General features: G+C 41.9%; 1 protein-coding gene across 1 annotated transcript in view; it reads left to right on the top strand.

Annotated features, from left to right (window-relative positions):
* The window catches only part of SPRYD7 (SPRY domain containing 7), a 231,858-nt gene that overhangs the window by 90,453 nt on the left and 126,433 nt on the right, over positions 1 to 14,972 (top strand). Inside the window, exon 2 of the mRNA XM_078657370.1 lies at positions 2,508 to 2,624. Coding sequence (XP_078513496.1) covers positions 2,508 to 2,624 — 117 coding nt within the window. The remainder of the gene's footprint in view (positions 1 to 2,507; positions 2,625 to 14,972) is intronic.

Raw genomic sequence — 14,972 nt, 5'->3', positions numbered from 1 at the left:
TCTTGCAGGCCTTGTCCTTTCCTTTCCAGACAAGCAGTTGCAAGCCACTTAAACTATACAGTGCCTGACTATTCTACTGGAGTTGATGTTGCCCAGCTTTAAAGTGTCTTTGAAAGTAACAACCTTTTGGATGGAGACCGTTTACTGATTTATTGGGCAATTTAAGGTTGGGAAGTGAATGGTAAAGGCAACCACACCATAGAACTGTTCTGTTAGAAGCATTGGGCACAACATAATTATTTTACCATGTTATTAATCATGGTATGTCAATACTTTTCTGAAGCAGAGAATATCCACTGCTTTCATGTTCATGGAATATCCTTGAGCATCAGTTTGCCCATGGGTTAGAAGACTTGCAGTATGCCCACCATTTTCTTTCTCAGTGCATGTCTACCACTTTCAGATGTGTGGCATGTCCACCAGTTTCACACTCACAGTATGTCCATTTGTTTCAGACTTTTAGCATGTGTACTAGTTGCAAGACTTGGCATGTCTAGCAGTTACAGACTCACCACGGGGACAATTGTCAGCGGGCGTGAAAGTTTTCTTCCTAAAGGCAGAACGCTAGGAAATATGAGATAGTTTGGGGTGTGCCCTAACCACACTTAATAGTTTGCCCCTTTAAAAAACTAAAAATACAAGGAGGGTTTTCTTCTGGTTCCCCTTGCTCTCAATAAAGGGATGAGATGTGGATAGTACCCACTGAAGGTATTTGCCCTGATCTCCTACGTGCGTGCGTGTGGTTTCAAAAAAAAAATATATATATATTAGGTGTATTCACTGCCTGTGCTTTCCCTTCTAGGCATAGTGATCGCCTCAGTCTCGTTTCTTTCCCTCCAATGAATGTGTCTATGATCTTCACAGTGTATTTAGGTTATGCCTGTCCCAAACAACTCTTGATCATCATAACTGACCTTAATTTAATTTAATCAGCACCCCCCGACCCCTACCCCCATCAAAGGTATACAGTCTAATAACTCTAACTTTATTTACTACCCATCGCTGGCTGGTCATTGCAGGTGGCAGCTTTCTAAACCTCCAACCCCTCCAGCCAGAACGTGCTTCTCTACACATAAACACCTCTTTATTAAAACCCCTCTTTTGAACAACTTTAACATTTATTTTTACTGTAGACAACGAAACAGGATAGTCCCATATTGAAAATATTGTTTTCAAAAATACTTCCATGTGTATTGTGGCGGAGTAAATCAATCTCTGGGTTCTGATCTCATTTGGAGGCCGCTCAGCCTTTGCCTCTTGGTTTTGTCAACAATGCAACACTTGGCTGGTTTAATCTTTTGTGACTGGTCAGCCCGAGGTAAGGGTGACCCCTAGTTGCCACAGGGCCCCCAACACTGAGTAGCACCTAGCAGTGGCAGAAGGACTTCAGAAGCTGGAGAAGGCTGGAGGTGACTGATGTGTCACAGGAATGGAGGGAGACAGCTTGCAATGGAGGCTTGAGGCTGGCTGAAGGAATACTTGGAATAGAACTAAAGCCAGAGAGGATGAATGTAATAAAAAAAACTTCCTGAAAGTGTTGCAATGCTGGGAAGAACAGAAAAACTCCCTATTTCACAAGGATAAGGCAGGAAGCGTTCCACACCCCTTTACCTCTTTCTTGGTTTGGGAATGGTGGGATTACAGTTTATGCCCTGTCTGCCATCTTTGCTTAGACTCCAGACGGCTCCTCCTTAGAGGTACTCCAAGGGGCCTTCTGGGTAGGAGATTCGTGATGGGCCTGAGAAGCCATGCCTCACGTGCGCTTTGACCCCTGGGCGACCCAAGAAGAGTGCTCCAACAGGTCTGCCTTCCCTCTATACACAACAGTTCTCTCCGATTGCACCGCTTTTCCAAATCGGTCACATTACATTGCTGCAGCGGGACGAGCACGGCTGGGGGCAAGACAGATGTATTTAGTCGCTGGAATCTTTTGAGGAACCAAAACACATTTACCATTTTGTGTATGCTCTTTATTTTGTAGAGGCATCCTATTGGTTAATGTGCTGTACAATTGAAAATGGGTGTAAATGCAGGTGATTACTCCAAGTTCGAGCTCAGCATTAGGGACACTGTAATGTCCGATATACACAGGAAGGTAGCACAAGCTGTGCCTCAGATTAAGAGTTTAGGAATGTGTGCATTTATGCGTAAAATGTGCGAATAATTGTAAATACATAATACAGTATGATTGTGCTACAAGTCTTTAATTGTAGAATCGTATGTTTGTGAGGTCATAATGTATATATGTATGCATAAATATGGAAAAAATGAAATAGTTTGTTAAAAAAAAAAGACCCTGTAATGTCTATCCTAATTAGCTGTTTGAATTGTGTATACTGAGGCACAGAAATACTTTAGAGATTCTTAGTTAGGGTGGTTTGTTTGAGTCCTTTTTGGAAGTGCGAATGATCAATACACCACTCCTTACTTTGTAAAGCAATGCTACGACAATTATTTTTAGTAATTGAAGTTACCAACACAGTTTTACTATTTTGTTTTACGTACAGGAACGGATGTTGTTATTGTTAAAAATGGAAGAAGGATATGCGGCACAGGTGGTTGCCTAGCCAATGCTCCATTGCATCAAAACAAGAGTTACTTTGAATTTAAAATCCAATCTACAGGTTAGTGAAATATGAGTGTTTACCTAATCTCTGCTTTGGTATGTAGGATGGTTTCCCTAAGCACTGCAACATGACATATGTACAATGACTTCTGTCCCACCCTAGGAGATTTGCACGCTGCTTTTTGCTTTTAACTCTTGCGAAGTGCAATCCCACCAAAGAAGCTAAATACGTTGGATGCCTCAAGCACGGGGGATGGTCTCCTAATGGGAGTGGTTTACTTTCAAGAAAACCTGACTCTGGGATTTGATTTTCTGGTATGAACCTTTTCAGTGGCTGTTACCAACATTTTGGGGGGTGGTTACATGGAGGGGTGCAGAAGGTTCGATGACTGAGAGCAGTCTTTTGAGGCTGTAGTGAGATATGATTGTTTGGATTGTTGAGGCCATGCTGTGGTCCTTATTTTATCAGCACTTATATAGTGCATATGTATAACACCATGCTCTGGGTTCTCCTTTTTAGGTCTCGCGCCTGCGATGCATATGGCGAAGCCATATGCATCGCGCAGGCGCGATACTATAGTTGCCGGGTCTGCTTCCCAGGAGACAGGAGACGGGCACGCGCAGGAAAGCAATCGGAGCCGGCCGCGCGGGCGCGTTCCCAATCTCCTGTCTCTCTGGTTATGTCTAGTTTTAATTGCCGTGGCGCACACTTCTCAGGCCGCCAGCTTATACGTTTAATATGCATGGCGCACGCTTTCCTTATTGATTTCTTTTTATGTCTAACTTATGTGCATAGGCGCCGTGATTTCTTTCAGCACGGCACCGCTTTCATAAATTTCCAGAAGCCGTCTGCTCAGCCTGCTTGTGTGGCTACGTTGTCACCGTCTGTACAGTGTTAGATTTCTGTTTCACTTCATATCTTAGTTACACAGATGGGAGCTGAGGTGTCAACGTGTGCTTAAAGTCTGGAATAATTCAAAGGAAATGTGAGTTCAGGTATTCAGTGTAAAGTAAGTCCACTATTTAATGTAACAATATTTCTTTGGACATTTTTTTTTTTTTTTGCAGCGGTGGGATTCAAACCCACGCCTCCAGAGAGACTGCAGCCTAACTCCAGCGCATTAGACCATTCGGCCACGTTATTATGTGTGCATTTGGTCTTCCATCTGCTTATGGGTCTGTCCTCTAGTTTATTGATGGCAGTTTAGCTTTCCCCAGAGCCAAATGCTATTTCACTATTGAGGCTGCAAAATGACCCAGTAAATGCTGTGGGAACTGTCGGTCTCCCCTGGGACTGCGAGTACAAAGCCATGGCATGTGCCTGCCACTGTTCAACCACACACATGCAGTGTGTGCTCTGTCAGAGCGTGTACACTACTCACATAATACAGCAAAGCACACCTCCACAATCTGCAGCCTTGCGGCCCTATGAACTTTGTGGTCCCTTGTGTGCATCTGGCATCACGTTTACCATTAAAACCAGCAACTCAAAATGATCGTCACTAGTCACACATACAAAATGTAGAAACCTTAAATGAGGGGAAGAACTGATGTTTAGTAGCGAATTGATTTACTTGGGAGCAAGATGTAAGCAGTTCTAATCCTTGGTTTTCGGACATCAAATTGTGTGATCTTGGGCTAGCAACTTTTTCACGCGCTTAAAGTTTGTGATGCATTACAACGATACTTAAGCATCTCCTGGCCATAAAAAATGTAATTTGAGGCAAGGTATTTTGGCATTGGATACACCTAGAGCCTGGGTGGTAACGGAAAAAGCTTTGATAACTAGGGGAACAGCTAAATGCTCCTATAATATTGTCAAACATATTAAGCCTAGTAGAAAGCAAATCGAGTAGTAGATTCTCCACCACATAGCGTTTTCCATGACCACATATCTCTCGACCAGGGGCTGTTACCATGATCCTGTGGGAATAATTCATACAGTCCCGGTTTTTTATTTGCTTTTATATGTTGTTTTATTTTGGGCAGTTTTATATAGCGCAAACTCGACCCAAAGGTATTGGAGTGCTTTAGATGAGCATCAGTTACATTACACAATGACACATACATTTTTTGGCAGGAACGGGATTAAGGGATTCGCCCTGAATCACAGGATGTTGAGCTGACGCCGAGACTCGAATCTGGTTCTCCAGCTCCAAAGTCATTAGCTCTGGCCATTACGCAACCTCCTCTCCCTGTAGTCCTGATAATTGCATTATACAACCAAGAGTAGTACTACCAAAATGCAAAGAATTAACACAGACTGGACAAGCAGCTCATGCATGGAACGGATGTTCTTTAGCGCACTGTCTTAGACAGCTTCAACAATCACAGACAACTTTTATCTTTTTGGCTCCTTGTTTGTCGTTGCTAATCTGCCTTAAAACATGCAGGGGTTTCGGACAATCAGCTGAGTTTAGGGAGAGCAAATAGATGCAGTGAAAATGAGCGAAAATCAGAAATGATGTTGCTTACTGTGATCTCCTGCATGGAAAGTGCTCTTCCCAGATATCTGAGTGGCATGTAAAACAAGCATTTGCAATGCATAGGGCTCACATTTGAGAATGCCTTGTAGTGTAGCTCCTATTTTCCCAATAGGCTCTGCGCATTGGAATAGTACCTACAGCAGTAAAGGCCTAGACCAGACGTTAACTAGGTCTACTACTGTCGATACTAGACTTAATTTTTGGGTTTGCCAGCGTAGCTCAGAGTTCGCTAGAAACTTTCTCGAATGTTCAAGGAGGAATTAACTTCCCTGATTAGACAAGAAGGGATTTAGTTTCTGACAACCATAGAACATGACAACTTTGCTCTCCCCTAATCAAGAGTCAATCTCGAGAGTCGTGTGAGCACAAGGCAATTATTTTACTCAGTCAGTACGTGCATTCTTAGTCTCATCAGAATGTAGAGAAAAGGAAGAGACGGGCGTGTTCAATAAAAGGTGTTATTTATTGATCAGTCTCTTTTCTCGTACAAGAGAAATGGATCGATATTATTGCAATACTTATAGTTAAGTAAAGTGCATACATTAAAAGCAATAGTATAAAATAATACTGTAAAAACATTGATATGGTTTCTGAGCCATATGATGTTTAAAATGATTAAAATATATTTACATACACATATACATTTGACTAAACGTACTCAACTGGTGTTTCTAAATACGCCTACCCCATGTACCTGACCTAAGTCTAATGCGTGGGCGGGAATAGAAAGTTACAGTTTAAGTTAAGTTTGTTTTTGCCAAGTGAATAACTAAAGAATTCTCTGTGAGGGGTTATTCAGTTCTGTACCTGGAAGTTAGGATGAATGAGGAATGGTATCTCTTTCTCTGCTCTCGATATTCCAGGCTGCCTGCGAGGGCTGCCCACAAACGCCGGTGCTGGGTCTCTCGGCTTGAGATAGCAGCGCGTCTCTCAGCGCGTCAGGAAGGCGGGGCTGCTGCCAGCGGGGTCTGCTTCTGCTCTCGGCTTCGGCAAGTGTGGCTGCTCCGTCTTGTCACCACGCGTGTGTTTGCATGGGGCAAGATCGGCAATATTTATACCTTAAAGGTGCCGAGATTGACGTAAAGATGGACATAGATACGTCAATAAAGATGTCATACGACTTGCTCGTTAGCACATTCTTTACTAAAGTTCTCTGTGAAATCAAAACAATGGCCGCACGGATTTTCCAGGTTGTCATAGGTTTGATTTGTTATGAGAACGTCGTATGCCTTATCAGGGGCTGGAGGAAGGTCGCTTGTCTAATTAGATCTCAAGCGTTATGACCTAATCAGATAACACGTTCCTGTGCCGTAGTGTGACTGCGTCAGATAACGGTATCTGCATCATGGGGGCTGTTCTTGCCTCATGGGCTGACTGTTAGTTAACTTGATAGTTAGTTTAACCAGAATAGGGTCAGGAATAGGGGGATCGATTCAGAACCTATAGGAATACACGACACCCACTCCACGCTAACTATGGTCATATTTACTAATCTATGCATAGTATAACATAGTACAACATACTATAGACAATAGTGTATACCTTACCACCCCAAAATACATAAATGCATTTTGAAATTTTCAAATATCCTGAAAAATTGCAGTCATATATATTGTATGCACTTAAGCTATGAATTAAATGCAAAAGTAAACACGCATTTGTATGCATTATTGCTAATTTGGTATTTGAAAAATACACATGAAATGGCTCTTAATATAGCTATACAGAAAGGAAGTTCGAGACCATCTCATCACATAATAAAATATTTGTGAACATCCCAGCGGGCAACTAAAGTTTATAGAGTATCTAAAAATAGGAATCTTAGTTCTCTAGGAATAGTTTCTTACTTTAAGCAGAAGATAAGTGTCCCGAAAAATTTGTGAAAAATAATTTGGGGCTGCTAAAAAATTGTTGTCCGTGAACTGGTGGGAAGAATTGTTCATGTGACTTTATTTTTAAAGTTGAAGGCCGAATTCAGGGAACGCCGTGTGCGAGCTTGCTCAAAAGTCTCTATTTCTGTTCTGGAGAGAACATCATATCATTCAGGCTTTCGAAAAAACTGTCAACAGCTTCATGGGAAAGTTCCACTAAGTCGGAAATAGGTGTAACCATGCATTCGTGCGCATGATTGTCTGCATTGACATTCTGATTCGCATTGCTGACAGAAGGTCGTACCTGTTCGATGCTGCTTTCATCTTGAACTTCACTACTCTTCAATCGCAGTGGTGAAGATTCCAGGAATGCCGTCATCAGGATTTGCAGCCTTTGAGGGCAGCACAAAGCGTGAACCTTGGTAGGAACCAACAGTGTATCTGCATCCACTGGCGCATCCGATTGTAGCGTCAGACAGGTGTCTAACACGCATTCTTCTCCGCATAGCAGACACCTTAGTACAGGTAAAACACACCTTTGCCACATTGGTCGAAATGATAGAAACCAAGTCATGTTTAGGTCTCTAAGCCGGGAGAGTCCCAGGATTTTTGATATCCGGTCCCGGTATCCAATGGCTAGGATCGTATCTTCCATTGTCGCGAGAGTTTGATCTGTGACATGGGTTGCCATAACGAAAAATAAGGACTAAGAATAGGATTCCTGCAATTAGTCCCAAGATCAGGGGAAGTCCGCCAAAAATCGAATGGACGAAATCTGGAAAAATACCCAGTATGGCTTTGAATGGTGTTAATGCCATCGAAAATACTGTCTTAAATACCCCTGAGATCCCATTGGTATCAGAAATATTTAAGATTTCGCTCAGGATTTCCGCGAAATGTACGGGGGAATTAGTTGATAATAATGTATGTATCTCTGCAGTCGTCCTTGCGACTTGTAGATCATACATTTCTTTTGATGACGTGAGCCTTGTAGGCGTCTGAAGAAGCACTGTTTTCATTCTGCTTAAAGTATCTATTCGAATAGAAGTAATTTTCAAACTGGGCCATGCCCTTGCCTCCCTGTCTGGAAAGGAGCTGGGGAATAAAGAACGTCCACAGCACTTGACCTTCGCCGTCGTAGTGACTAGATAAGGAGTCCCGGGCATAAGACTACAACATCTGCGGCCTACAATAAGAATGTAACTCCCATTATAGAGTCTTTGAAAGAATGGTTCTATTATAGTTGCAGGTGCGCCTTGCTGGTGACATGAAAGGTTGTACGAATTCCCTTCACAGGCTCCGTGCAAACTAATACCGTTACACAGAAGCGTGCCGCTTAGTGACATATCACAATTGTTGCCACTAAGAAACACTTTCTGTCCTTTATTACTGACACATGCATGTGAATAGGGCAGGTTCCAAGTTGTTTTAAGGTACCCCTTTCCCAATTTCTCGTACATGCCAGCCTGTATATATTTTTGGCAGTATTGAAACCTGAAGGTTGAGATTGGAATATTTATGATTCCGTGTATTATCCATTCACTGACAGGTCGTTCTGACATTGTCATTGGTAATCTTTCTAGTTTTTCAATGCTCAAGATTGTATAATCAGCACCCTTTTGCGCCATACCGATTTGTCTATCAGTAAGGTTAAAGATTTGGAATAGTGACGTTGTGTTGATTAAACGCCAAGGCACATAGCCTGAACGCAGATTTTGTAACGTCCAGCCAAGCTGTACAATGGAACGCAATTGTGACTGACCATGTTGTAATAACAGTAAGTCTTGCGATAATATATCGATTGCTGAAGACACAATGCTGTCCAATGAAAAAATTCTGGAGGACAGAGTCATTAACCCATTGTCCACTACAGATAGTGATTTTTCCAAATTAATACGGTCAATTTCCCGTATTCTTTCTGCTGTCTCAATTTGAGTAACCTTCCAGGCCTCATTGTATGCTGCATATACAGAGGCTGCTATGAAACGCTTTTGACGCTGTTTGCGTGGTCCCGTTATGAAATCACGCAAGTCAGCACCATCAGTAAGTAAAGTTAGGTGTTGCTTAATTTCAGGCAGTGTGGAAGTTTGTTGCCACTGAAGGCATAATTTGCCCACACTGTAGGTTGTTATTATCCCTGGGTGATGTCTTTGGGGATATCTAGGGTCTGGCCTGGTCATTTTGAAACCCTGTGTTTTATTCAGGAATCTATCTTGACAGTTATTTGTATCTGTGGGCCAGATCAACCATTGTTTCCAATCAGGATGTGTTCTGTTTTGGTTTAGTACATGGTTTACGTCTATCTCTTCATCTGTATCAGAGCTATTGCTAAACATTGTTGGCTTTGGAATAGACGGTTTAATTAAATCTTTGATTTTGGCTAAGCCAAGACAGGTGGTTTGTTGAACAGTGTCATTTAAAAATATCATTTGTTCTGGGATCATGCAGGCTCTAAACAAAGCTTCTAAACCTTGTACTTGCCAATCTTTTGTACCCCAAACACTTTTCAAATCAACATTTTTGTCCCAATAATCAAATCCAAATGTATTCATTTTTTCAAAGAATGAATCTGAATATATCAATTTTGTGTTGGTTATCATGGTTTTCATCCCTGTCTTGTTTGACAATTTAAAATAAAATGTTTCAGCATTACTTGTGTTAAAACCTGAAAAATATGAATATTTGTCATATACGGTTCTAGAGCTCCCTTTTGGAGGTGTAGCACAATGTTCCCATTGATTATAACTTAAAACATTTCTAGGTTGTGCAGATTTATGTAAAAAATGGTTACCATAATGGTTATAGCAATACATACTATCATAATTTGTAGAACCTTGCAAATAATCATGTTTTGTAAATTTAGCAGACTTTACTAAGTCAGACATCATGTTGTTAATACTTTCGAAGTCCCAATCATCAGCAAATGAGTTTGGTTTTGCAAAGTCACTCAAGGAGATCTTGATTTGGTGTGGATATTTCAGGATCTCGACCGGACCATAAATTTCATAGTCAGTGTTGTCCCAGGGTACCCCACCAGGTATAGGATTGGCTGTGAAGTTGGCTGAAGAAAGTTCTCTTTTCTCGACGTGTGAAGATGTGTGTGGTTTGAGGACCAAGTTGATGTTCTGACTTGCTGTGTCCATTTTAGCATATTTTCCCTCAATGAAGCGTCCCAAAGTAAATACCATGATGAGCCAAAGTATGAGGATAAATGCACCAAAACCCACCCAAAATTCAATCCATGGAGAAACCAGATATGTTTCTTTCAGATGTTTCAAAAGTTCCTTCGCTTTGTCTTTAAAGGATTTCGATGATGGCTGTGTCTTTGATTCACTGAAGCCGTCAGAGGAATCATCGAAGTTGATGAAGTAACCGGATGCAGTTCTGTCAATTGTTCCAATTGGTTCAGGATTTCTGTTTTTTGCATTTTCACTTGGTACTTCAGTATAGATTGGTGTATCTCTGCTAAATGTCTTTATTTGGGTTTTCAGAGGTCTGAGTTCTATTGCATTGTTGCATAGTCCTTCTTGTTCTTCTGCAGGCGTTTCGAATGTGATGAGCCTTTTTGTTAGGACCTCTGTGCTGGTAGCAAACCTTGGTGTTCTGCTACTTATTGGGAGTCCACTTGGCCTACTGTTTGTTATCGGCCACATGTTGTGGTTTTACCAGGTCGATGGATACAACTCGGTTCTCCTTTTTACCAGCAAGTGGCGGTAGTACAACTGATCTTGTCCCGTTGACAGACAAGACAGGAACTGCTTTTCTGTAGGAAGGCCCAAATTCCTTCTTTACCGCGATCTTTTCCCTGACTAGATCCCCGACTTTTGGAATCCAGACAGGTCTTGCTGGGACAGGTGGTGATTCTTCAGTGGTCGTTGGCTGTTGTTTCAACTGTATGTTGCTCAGGTCTTTTCTTGTTTTGTTTAAGTCCTGCAAAATAGCCAAACGGTCTTTGACATCAAAGCTTTTTTCTTTAACCACTGAAGTCTGACTATCAAGGTCAGAGATCAACATCCTAGTTCCAAATAATAATTCGTACGGACTGAATCCCTTCAGAGAATTTCTTGGCAAGTTATTTAGACTACGTTGGACACTTATTAGATGTTTGACCCGCCCAGCTCCCGAACCTAATACCTTTGCCGTTATAGATTGCTTTATGTCACGGTTTTTTCTTTCAACAATTCCGTTCCCCTCAGGGTGAAATGGACAAGAGTACCGCAATTGCACGCCCATGCTGACCATGGCCTCCTTATAAGCCCGAGAGCTAAAAGCAGGACCATTGTCCGAATGCAGCATGCCAATTGCGTATGTGCCGATAAAGACTCGCAAATCTTTTATAACAGTTCTGGCGTCAGCCGTTCGCTGGGGCCACATCCATATAAATCTCGTGCATGAGTCCACTGCAACCAAGATATATTTATAGTTACCATCCCTTTGTAAGGGACCGCAGTGGTCTAGATAAACACAGGCTAATGGTTTATCCGAGATTAGAAGGGGCGTCTGCGCTGGACGTCTCACCGTTGATACTTTCATCTTTTGACATATTTCACATGCTAGAACATAGTTCCTCGTTTGTCTTCTCATTTGTGGCCACCAGTATCTCTGTTTTAATAATGATACTGTGGCTGAGACGCCAGCATGAATAGAAGCAAGCCCTTCGTGTGCCGCTATTATTAGTCCTAACCTATGTTCCATGTTTGGAATTGCCCTATCCCCCACTCCAGGGATTCGAGCAAAAGGAACATTGTTTGCATCAGTTATGTATGAGTATTTTACTGGAAAGCCTTTAGGGAGTGGTTCTATCAAATCCTTTTCCGAAGCGCTGACAGCTTGTAATATTTCGCTGTCTATTTTTGTTTTTGACCGGGTGACGGCAGCTACGGAAGCAGTTTGCACAGCTGCCTTCGCGGCCTCATCAGCCAATGAATTCCCTGCAACGTGAACGCCATCACGTTGATGACTCAGTGTATGTATCACGTGAGTCTTTGGTAGTTCTTTTTGTAAAAGAGCTACTTGTTCCCAGAGCATTTTATGCTTGATTGTGCCACCTTTCGCATCCTTGAAACCGTTCTGAAGCCAGATCTGCAAGTATTCATTATAAGATTGAACGCAATAATACGAATCGCACACTATGAGTGTGGGGAATTCTCGATCGGTATTTTCAAGCGCCATCTTGAATGCTAGTAGTTCAGCTCGCTGAGCTGTACAATCTCCTAGGGATTGTGTTTTAGTGAGGGTTGGTTTAAATTTCCCTTCGTGCCAACGACCTTTAACAATCGCGCACGCAGCACTGTAAGCTTGTTTACCCCCTACTGCGGGTTGTGCTGATCCGTCTGTATATATTATACAGCCGTAGTGATCTAGAGGCAGAATTTCGGTTGGCGGAGGACATTCAAATTCATATTGGAGAAATTCTTGTGTTTTTAAATAAGGATCAAATTCGTACACCACGTCTGTTGCAGCAAGAGAGTTAGCCCATTGTATCCATCTTGGATGGAGTGCTTTAGCATTTGGAATGTTTGCCTTTGTTACCGCCTCTAAGGCTGGTATTGGTGTCACGATTATTATTCGTTTACCTTGTGCCAGGGCTCGTTCTTTTGCTATAGCTGTCTGTGTTGCTGTAAGAATTTTTTCCGTTGGGCTAAATTTCATTTCAGCCTTAGTGTATAAGTGTGATTTGAATGCAATTGGTACCTTTTCTCCTTCATTAGAAGTCAGGTATGTGAATCCGCATCTCCCTGGGATGACTCGAATCACAAGATTGCGTGTGTTATCACGTGTTTCTAATTTTGTTTTAATTAGCATGTCTGTTTGTAAGGATCTCAAAATTTCTGTGTGTGTTTGAGTCCAACTGGATCTTTTAAAGTCTGGTTTAATTAGATCATAAAGGGGTTTGACCCTTTCTGCGTAATTTGCAATGTATGTTCTTCCGAAATTTAGGAAACCTAGAATTGACTGTAGGTTTTTTAGTGTTTTAGGAGCTTGGATTACGGCACATTTCTCTAGGAAATTGTCTGCCAGGCTTTTACCTTCACTTGATAACTCATATCCTAAGAACAGGACTGTCAGATGGGCAATTCTGGACTTTTTAAAGTTGAATTTGTAACCCTCTGCTGCGAACCCAAGTATTATGGTGTTCACTCTTTTCAAGTGAGTATCCAAGTCATCATCTGTTAAGTAAATGTCATCGACATAAGATAATGCTTCATCATCATATAGTTGTAGTAATTCTGTTACTCTCGCTGAGAATACCCCCGGGCTGTTCTTGTACCCCTGGGCTAACCGACAGAATTGCTTTTGAGTGCCATTTACTGAGAATGCAGTTAAAGATCTGCTCTCTGGTGCTATGTTTTGACAAAAGAATCCATTGGAGATGTCCAAGGTTGTTTTGTATTTTTTGCGCACTATGTTATTCATTAGTGCAGCACTGTGTGAGTTTTGCACTGCAAAGGTTTTGCAACATGTGTTAAGGTGTCGGTAATCCAAAACTAGACGATATGAATTGTCTGGTTTGGAGACCGGAAACAAAGGATTGTTCATTTGTGAGGTGCAAGTTTCAATCACCCCCTGGTATTCTAGCTGATCTAGTATTTCATTTACCTGTTTTTTAGCTTCTTGCTTAATTGGGTACTGCCTTTGTGCAGTAGGTTGTGATTTTAACTGGATTTTGTGAGGAGGGGAGTCCTCATCCCATCCTACATGATTTTTATATAAAGCAGGTGCTAAGGCCACTGCCCACTTTCTAGCAAGTGTGTATTTTTTATGAATCGAGATTTGATTCGAGAAGGCAGGCATAATTACTTCTTCGCCATGAGGGCACTCCCTGACAAACTCTGGTGGCCAGTCTTTTTCAGCTAGAAGGATGTCATAACCCTTTGAGAGGTTATCCCAAAATAGTCCCCTTATTTTCCTAGTCTTATCTCCCTCTATACGTAATGTTATCTCGTATATCTTGTGGGGCTTGCTAACTCTGGTGTCTGCAGTTTCCACTTGAAGGTATTCATTCGTGTCCACTGTCTCCAGATGATTCATAAGGACTTTGCGAGCTATGCTCACCTCTGCTGCGCTGTCTAGCATCGTCTGAGCCCACTCTCCGTTTTTCAGTTGTGTCCTCAGTATTCTCGGCATTTTTAACTACCTTGATACTGGCTACCTTCTTTTTTGGAAATTGTAATTTCTTTTTTAGCTGAGCAGGTTCCTTGTCTTTGGACTTGGCGTGCTCTTCTGATCGTCCTCTTCTTTCCGATTTCTGCGAGGAAGTCTGAAAAGATTGAGAGGGACGTGTATCAATGTCTTGATATCTATCAGGTTTTTTAATATTATCCCTATTTCTAAGGTTATATCTATTCCCAGAGGGGTCACTCTGCGGTGACCTCTGTCTTTGGTTTGGAGATTTCTCTCTTCGCCTGGGAGACCTCCCTCGGGACTGGAATTTCTTTTCTTTAGGATTGGATTGTTTGTTTCCATCCCAGTTCTTTTTTGGTGAATTATTATTAAAAAATATTTTTTCTGGACTTGTAGTCAGTTGCGGTTTTACTGGTATTCCACCTAGACTCTCTGCCTAGTTCTTCATAGGATTTTTCTATGATTCTGGCAATTTCAGCTGGTTGGTCTGCTATATCTGTCTCTTTTAACCTCTGGCGGATCGCCACGTTTGCTGCTTCACCTTTTATGTTGGCTAATAATATAGCCGAGACCTGCTTGAAGTCTTTTAGTAATTTCATACCAAGAGTTAAAGCAGGTTCTGGACCGTATTCATCTTGAATTTGTTTTAGCACATCTGGTATTACCGAAATGGATGGAACACCGTGCGTTTTTGTGTAGATGGAAGCAAAGACTGTACCCCAAGTGTCACAGTCCTCAATGTGTGGTGCGATTCCCATTGGAAGACAGATAGTCAGAATCCTGTGTTTTTCTAATGGGGTGGTGTCAGGAAACACCGCCTCTATTTGGGTGATTTTCTGTGCCAACCAGAATGGTATCTGTTCCCGTTTAGCTGGAACTTTACCTAGGCAGGATTGGATGTTCATTGGTGTAATTTTATTTGTG

This window comes from Lissotriton helveticus, chromosome 8 (assembly GCF_964261635.1).
Source record: "Lissotriton helveticus chromosome 8, aLisHel1.1, whole genome shotgun sequence".
Taxonomy (NCBI): Eukaryota; Metazoa; Chordata; class Amphibia; order Caudata; family Salamandridae; genus Lissotriton; species Lissotriton helveticus.
Note: the sequence above shows the minus strand (reverse complement) of the source record. Positions and strands in the feature narration are given on the sequence as shown.